Source organism: Corylus avellana, chromosome 4 (genome assembly GCF_965113065.1).
Source record: "Corylus avellana chromosome 4, dhCorAvel1.hap1.2, whole genome shotgun sequence".
NCBI classification, from domain to species: domain Eukaryota; kingdom Viridiplantae; phylum Streptophyta; class Magnoliopsida; order Fagales; family Betulaceae; genus Corylus; species Corylus avellana.
Window position 1 is genome coordinate 21,451,667 of NC_142493.1, and position 8,778 is coordinate 21,460,444.

The window sequence follows — 8,778 nt, forward strand, 5'->3', positions numbered from 1 at the left end:
ATGACTATGGTCCATAGATGAGAATGAGATGCCAAAAGTATATGATATGTGATCAAGTTTTAACATTTTTTTTCTTCTTTTTTTTGATAAATAGGTTTTAACAAATTTAGGTCGCATTGTGGTAAGGCACAACCAGTTCCGAGATTTCACAGGCAAGAACGAGGTATCACGCTAAAAGTTTTTTTTTTTTTGGACCCTAGAGATCATGATTAGTTTGTTTTGCTAGTAGTTTGTACTATTGAATATTTATGATGCCATGAGATTTCGAATCGAATGAGTACTTTGATATAGAAAAATTATACAATTTTTTTTTTTTTTTTTTAGTTTTCAGTGTTAGATTTTGTGGGTTAATTTGATAGGTTTGAATTTATTAATTTATTTGGCATTCTTTCACTTGTTAGTGATAATAAGAAATATAATGAAATTCTAAACAAAAATCTTACACTTATATATATTTTTCAGGTTAATTCTTGATCCATAATTTTTCTTAAAGTTAAGAGAAATATGGGAAAGCCAAAAACACTTGATTCATTCTTTAAGAAAAAAGATGCGAGTCAATCAGAAGTTAGTTCTTGTACACATTTAGAGAGACCTTTAACAACGGATCTCGAGGCTTTAGTGACTGATGAACGTCCCTCCAAATGTCCAAGAATTCAACCTGAAGAAATGAATGCTACCTTTTTACAACGTGATCCAGGATTACGTCCGCTAATATGGGAATTCACTGTTAACTTACAAGATGACATTCGACGTGCTTATATTAGAGCCAAACCATGTCAACCCAAGCTTTCGAAATATCGATATTCAAGAACGGGTAATAATCGTCGCCGATTTCAAGCCTCTTGGTTTGAGATATACTCAACTTGGTTGGAGTACTCATAATCCAAGGATGCTATATTTTGTCTTCGATGCTATGTTTTTGCTAAGAAACCAACAGGTCGTCTAGGATCAGATGCATTTACAGGGAAATGTTTTAACAATTGGAAAAAGGCAAGCGATGGGATGAATAGTTCTTTAATGAGATATGTGGGGAAAGATCCAAATTCACCACATAATATTGCGGTGAAATGTTGTGAGGATTTAATGAATCAGTCAGGGCATATTAGCAAGATAGTTGAAAAGCAAACATTACAAGAAACAAAGAATAATCGGTTGCGGCTTAAAACTTCTACAGATAGTGTTCAATGGCTTGCATTCCAAGCATGTCCCTTTAGAGGTCACGATGAAAGCTTTGGCTCGAAAAATCAAGATAACTTCATTGAAGTGGTAAAGCTCCTAGCAAGCTATAATGACGATGTTGCTGGACTTGTCTTGGAAAATGTTCCAAAAAATGCCAAATATACATCACCCAAAATTCAAAAGGAAATCCTACATATCATTGCAAATAAAGTGCGGGATGCGATTAGAAAAGAGATTGGGGATGCCAAATTTTGCATCTCGTTTATGAAGTTCGGGATGAGTCAAAAAGGGAGCAAACGTCTATTATTTTGAGGTTTGTTGATAAAGATGGTTTTATTAGGGAGCGATTCTTTCATATTGTGCATGTTAAAGAGACTTCTGCATCAACTTTGAAAAAAGATATATGTGTTGTTCTTTCTCGTTAAAACCTCCAAATCGAAAATATTTGAGGCCAAGCAGAGACGGAGGAGGGGGGGACCGGTAGGGGCTAGGGACCCCCCCAACTTTCTGAGAAAAAAAATTTATAGGGAAAAAAAATAAATAAAAATAAATAATATTCCTATAAACCCACCGGCTGCTGTCCAATAAAATGTTCAGCCTTAATTACTTAGTTACCCAACCAATGTTTTTGGCCCTTACCCAACAATTTTTTTGGCCTTTTACCTTGACCCATCCAAATTAAGCTTGAAAATCAACTCCAAAACACCCACATCCGCGTAGCCAACATTGCAGTTATAGACCTTCATAGTTTCAAACAACTTCACAATCTTTACTTGATTTCCAGGCTCCAGCAGACAGCAGTCGATGGAAAATTTGTACTACGTATGGATAACGAATTGTAAGTTCCTTAAACCCTATCTTCAATTTTGTCTTCTATACTGGCACCACTGTAGAATCAGAATCATAATCAATTTTGTTTTTGTTTTAAAGAAAACGTAGAATAGAATAAGAATTAGAAGGTTAGGACTTAGGTATATGTCACTATATAGTCAAATCGTCACACAATATAAAGAAATTGAAATTAAAAAAAAAAAAAAAAAAAAAAAAAAAAAAAAAAAAAAAAAACAGAGAAAGAGGCAAGAGTGGCACCTCCGCTTCTTTGCTACTCTCCTGCACTCCCTATGGCTCTAATTAGTGATTAGGAATTTGATTTGCTTGTTGTTGCCTTGTTGGCATCGCACCTGCAAGAGAAAGTGAAAAAAAAAAAAAAAAAAAAAAAAGAAAGAGAAAAGAGAAAGGGGAATTACCAATTTACTCGTTATAGATTAGTTTGGCTTTTTAGACTTTTTAGGGAGATTGGGAGCTGGTGGTGTGGACACATGGGCTGTTGGGCAACATAAGGTATTGCCTTGTTGGAGACTTGGAGTGAGTGAAGAGTGGAATGGGTGATTTTTTTTTTTTTTTTTCATAAAAGTGGTCAAGTTTGTTAAGGTTAAGTGGTTTTTTTTTTTTTACATTCTTGTAATTGACAATAAGTGTTATTAATTGGCTCAAAATCATGTGATTCATGTATACAATTTAATTTGTTTTTATATTTCCTAACACAGAACAATAGTTTGTCGACGGCAAAATCATTTAGAAGCGGTGCAAAATCACTCAATGTAAGTTGCACTTTTGAGGTTAGTTTTTTAAGTTCAATTTCTAATCTAAGTGGAGAATTTAAGGTTATTAGAATTTAAATATTTAATTGGAGAGTTTGACACATGAATTGCTATTATATTTTATTGTTCTTCATGTGATTTTATTCATTGCTAATATACGCGTAAGACTCTAATATAACCATGTAAATTTATTTGTAGACTATGGGAAAGCCAAATACAATACTTGACTTTTTCAAAAGACAAAATGCACATAGTTCAAATGTCAATGTTGATGATGTGTTATCGCCAACTTCTGATATCCTAGTTGTTGAAAATTATCCTAACAAATCTTGAAGAGCCGACATCAATGCTGAAAATTCTCCTAACAATTCTCGAAGAGTTGACATCAATGAATTTGATGTTAGTTCATTGGAATATGATCCGGAATTGCGTCATCAGATATGAGATTATGATGTTAATCAACGTGATGAAATTCGAAGAGTTTACATTAAAGCTGGTCCGTATCGATGTAATATCCGAGAGTACCCAAAATATGGAAAAGAAAATCACCTTCGTAGCTTTCAACCTTCATGGTTCCTGCTATTTCCTACATGGCCTGAATATTCGCCTTATAAAGATGCAGCATTTTGTCTGCCATGCTTTCTCTTTAATAAGCCATCTGAGCATTACGCGTAACGTGTATTCACTATAGATGAATTTAAGAATTGGAAGAAAGTTAGAGATGGAAAACATTGTGCTTTTCTCAATCATGTAGGGAAAGATCCTAATTCATTTCATGGAATGGCAGAGAGGGCATATGACGACTTCATGAACCAATCTCAACACATAGAAAATGTGTTTGAAAATTTCATTTCTGAACAAATTGCAAACAATTGACTTCAGTTGAAAGCAACAATTGATATTGTTCGAGTGCTTACATTTCAAGGTATTGCTTTTAGAGGTTGGGATAAAAGTATGGATTCAAAGAATCATGGAAATTTTATTGAAATATTGGATTTGACGGTTTTATATAATGAAAAGATTGTTGAAGTGATAACTAATGCTCCAAAAAATGCCTCTTACACATCATCAATGATACATAAAGAAATTTTACATGTTTTTTCAACCAAAGTGAAAAAGGCAATTCGTGATGAAATTGGTGATGTAAAGTTTTGCATAGTTGTTGATGAAGCTCGTGATGAGTCAATGAAGGAGCAAATGACTATAGTTTTAAGATTTGTTGACAAAGATGGCTTCGTGCGAGAACCTTTTTTTGGGCTTGTTCATGTCTTTGATACTGTGGCATTAACCCTTAAAAAAAGGTATATATTTTGTATTGGCTAAACATGCTAGACATTCAAAACATTCGAGGGCAGGGATATGACGATGCAAGTAACATGCAAGGTGGGTGGAAAAGGTTGCAAGCTTTGATTTCAAATGATTGTTCATATGCCTACTACATTCATTGTTTCGCACATCGTTTGCAATTGACATTAGTGACGGCATTAAAAGAAGTTATTCCAGTTCATCAATTTTTTACTAATTTGAGTTCTATTGTCAATATTGTTTGTGCATCATGCAATCGATTTGAAGATTTACGAGTTGCCCAAGCTGCTAAATTTGCTTACTTAATTTAAATTGGTGAGATTGAGACTGAAAGGGGACTTAATCAAATTAGTGCTTTACAACGGGCTGGAGATACTCGTTGGATCTCACTTGAGATCAGTTTCTAGCTTGATCAAAAATTTTAGTCCAGCTTGTGAAGTTCTTGTTAAACTCATTGATACGGGAACTACTTCTTCCCAATGAGCAGAAGCAGATTCGGTTCATCAAGTAATGACTTCATTTGAATTTGTATTCATCTTACATCTCATAAAAGAAATTATGCAGATTACCGATCAACTATGTCAAGCATTGTAATCCAAATCTCAAGATATTTTAAGTGTCATGCAGCTTGTTTCATCTACTAAAACACTTATCCAACAATATAGAGATGATAAATGTGATGTTTTACTTGACATTGTGAAATCATTTTGCAAGAAACGCAACATAGCAACATAGATGTTCCAGATACGAATATTCGTTATGTTGAGAAACGAGGTCGTGCTCGCCACCAACAGGCCGACTCTACAATTGAGCAACATTATCGAGTGGATATTTTTTGTGCTGCAATAGATTCTCAGTTGCAAGATTTAAATCGCTGGTTCAGTGAGCATGCAGTAGAGTTGCTTATTCTTGCCTCAGCTTTTGATCCTCAAGTTGCCCGTGAATCTTTTAGAATTGATGGTATTTGTCAGTTGGTAAACAAGTTTAATCCACAAGACTTTACCGATCTCGAAAAAGAACGGTTGGAATTAGAACTTCACCATTATGAGCATAATGTAGTTCAACATTCAAGTTTTCAAGGATTGTCAAATATTTCTGAATTGTGCCAATGGTTGGTTAGAATCGGAAAATTAGCTATCCACCAACTTGTTTTTCGAGTTGTTGTACTTGTGCTTACTTTTTTCGTTTTTACTGCAACTACAGAACGAGCATTTTCAGCTATGAATATTGTCAAAACTAGACTTCGCAACAAAATTGAAGATGAGTTTCTGACAGATTCTCTGATGTTGTACATCGAAAGAGAAATTGCTGCGATATTTAGTATAGATTCAATCATAGATGATTTTTGTGATATGGAAAAATGAAAAGTTCCATTTTGATAGGTGTTTGAGCTGAAATTTGAAATCTATTATGAAACAAATACTTATGTATCTTTTCTCTTGTTTGTTTTTTTTGTTAAAACTGAGTTGATGCTAATTTTGTTTTTATATATTAATTTGATCTTCAATTTTAATATATTTCTCATTTGTATATGATTTGACCAAATTTTATATTTTAATATATTTTTCATTTAAGTTATAAAAAAAAATAAAAAAAATAAAAATTATACCTCGGCCCCTACCCATCATAGAACCTGGCTTCGTCCCTGAGGCCAAGGATATGATGGAGCTAGTAATATGCGTGGTGAATAAAATTGGTTACAAGCTTTATTTGTTAGAGATTGTCCCTATGCATATTATGTGCATTGCATGGCTCATAAACTACAATTAGCTTTAGTTGCAGCATCTAGAGAAGCCAAGCATATTCATCAATTCTTTATCTAGTTGGCTTCAATTATTAATATTGTTGGGGGTTCTTCTAAACGTCATGATGACTTGCAATCTATTCAAGCTGTTGAAATTGAAAATTTGGTTGCTTCTAATGCAATTGAGACTGAAAGGGGGTAAACCAAATTGGCACTTTGCAACGACCTGAAGATACTCGATGGTCATCTCATTATCAATCTATTTGTAATATGATAAGAATGTTTGGTGCAACTTGTTCAGTTATCAACAAGACCTCAAATGAGGGAGCTAATTATTCTCAACGTGGTGATGTTGAAACGGCTTACATGATATTAACATCATTTGAATTGATTTTGATATTGTATTTGATGAAAGAAATTATGGGACTCATGAATATGCTTTGCCAAACTCTGCAACAAAAGTCACTAGACATTTTAAATGCCATGAGTCAAGTTTCAACTACACAATCACTCATTCAAAAGATGAGAGATGATGGGTGGGAGCCTTTGCTTGCAACTGCTAAATCATTTTGTGAAGAAAATGATACGGATATTCCTAATATGAATGCTCATTACACTAGAGCTCGAGGTAGATCTCGTCGTCAAGATGAAGGGTCTTCGACAACAATGGAGCATCATTTTAGAGTTGATATATTTACTGCTGCAATAGACTTCCAGTTACAAGAATTGAAAAATAGTTTTAATGAGCAAGCTGTGGAACTTCTCATTCTTAGCGTCGCTTTAAGCCCTAAAGATGCATACAAATAATTTAAGATTGATGATATATGTAAGTTGGCTGAGAAGTTTTATCCTCGAGATTTCACCGAGCAAGAAAAAATTTGTTTGAAATTTCAGTTGCAGTATTATAAGCTTGATGTGCCAAAGCATTAAGATTTTCAAAATATGTCTACATTATCTGAGTTATGCAGAGGATTGGCAATTTCAGAAAAATCAAAGATCTATCTTTTGATTGACAGATTGATTTGCCCAGTGTTGACTCTCCCTGTTTCTACTGCGACTACAGAGCGAGCTTTTTCTGCCATGAAACTTATAAAGACTAGATTGCGTACTAGAATGGAAGATGAGTTTCTTGCAGACCATTTGGTAGTATATATTGAGAAAGAAATTGCTAAGAATTTCACTTCAGAGATGATAATGGATGAATTTTATTCCATTATCAATCGTCGTCGAGCATAATTTGAAGGAGAAACTATGTTCTTTTTTTTTGGATTTTTTTTGTACATGTCTATAGCAAAAGAAAGTTCTATTGATCTTTTCTACGATGATTCTATAGACATGCAACTTTTGTAATGTCGTATAATTTAATATGAAATTAAATTTAAGAGTTCTTAGTTTTTATTTAGCATAAATACACACCTATAAAGAAAGACTATATATATCTATATATTTATGTATTATATAAGTCCGTCCTCCCAATCCAAAAATCCTAGTTCCGCCCCTGAATGAGCCTGAGTTTTACTTATTAATACCACAAAGACCGGACCTGGGTTTTAAACATTACCACAAATGCTAAAATACATGAGGGCAACTATGAGCCAAATATAAAAGCAAACTATAGGCTAAAATGGGCTTAGGTTTGAAATAATACCACAAAGGCCAAAATACAAATAATGGGCCAACAAAGAGTCAAGAAAAATAAACTAGGCCAATTAAACGGCCAAAACAATATGGGCAACTTTAGGCTATTTTGTGGTCAATTTTGACCTCTTTTGTTGGCATCTTTTAATTTTTTTTATTTTTATTATTATTATTTTTTTTAAATTAAGCATGTGCAACAAGGGGACCCAAAGTCAAATGAAGGAGCCCTCTTTTCTCTTTTCTCAATCTCCCCTCTCTTCCTTTTTGCTACCATTTCAAATTTCATAATGCAGAAATATAAAGCAGAATAGTAAAAGATAAATAGACACAAGATTAAGGTTGGCAATATGCCTTTATTTACACATTAAAGCCTTATAAGCTATATTTTGCTTTTATTGAATGATTTGAATAAATAAGAGTGCTTTATATTTATAAAGAAGACATGAGAAATGAGTTTAATTCCTTAACAATGTGGGACAAACAAGGGCTTATTTATATAAACCAATTACTAAAATCTCTCCACACTTGAGCAATGTGGGACAAGTCTACATATACTCTAACACAAGCTGCCCCCTTTCAATTTCCACTTGTTTGCTTGCTTTCCCTTGAGCCTCTTGATCAGAATCTCCCCTTTCAAGTTGTCCATGATCGCAACTTCGGTTCTTCCGTTCTTTGCCTTGGGCCTTCGCTTCCTTCCATAGAAAAAGTGAGAAATGAGAGAGAGGAAGAAAAGAAAAAAGTCAAAGAAAGAGGGAGAGAGAGAGAGCAAAATAGATACAAATGTGTTATAATTTTTTCAATGGTCTAGATTTAGCTTTATTTTCTCTTCTCTTTCTTATAAACAACTTAGAACTAAAAAAACTACAACATCCTTTTTATAGCCTTTTTAAAGCCAAATTCGGATAAAAACACACGCATTTTGCATTGTCGTTTTACACAAGCTTTTATGGAGGTAGTGTTTTGATTTTCCATAAGCTATTTTTAGCCAAAAATAGAAAATGGATAAGTCATAAGTGTTATTTGACTGATCCATTTTCCTATTTCGGTCCAATTCAACCAATAAAAAGAACATTGACTGACGCCCTGGCCGGGGGAGGACAAAATAGGGTGTGAGCAGTCCTATACTTGCAGTAAAATAAGACGCATTTCTTCACCATCAAATACAAGGTTGATGGTGAAGACGCACTCCTTCTTAAAATAAAAATATCAACAGACAATTAAAAATATTAAAAATTTCTCAAAAAAAAAAAAAAAAAAAAAATACAAGGTAACCGACGGCTACGGGTTTTGCTTGAAAAAACCTCTCTCGTG

At 33.7% G+C, this 8,778-nt stretch overlaps 1 protein-coding gene and 1 pseudogene across 1 annotated transcript; both read left to right on the forward strand.

The window, feature by feature from the left end:
* Positions 1-504: 504 nt before the first annotated feature.
* Positions 505-5,464, forward strand: LOC148586440 (uncharacterized; annotated as a pseudogene).
* Positions 5,465-6,108: 644 nt separating this feature from the next.
* Positions 6,109-6,636, forward strand: LOC148586441 (uncharacterized). The gene has a single exon (XM_088515639.1). The coding sequence runs from the start codon at positions 6,109-6,111 to the stop codon at positions 6,634-6,636; it is 528 nt and encodes a 175-aa protein (XP_088371765.1).
* The last annotated feature ends 2,142 nt before the right edge of the window (positions 6,637-8,778 follow it).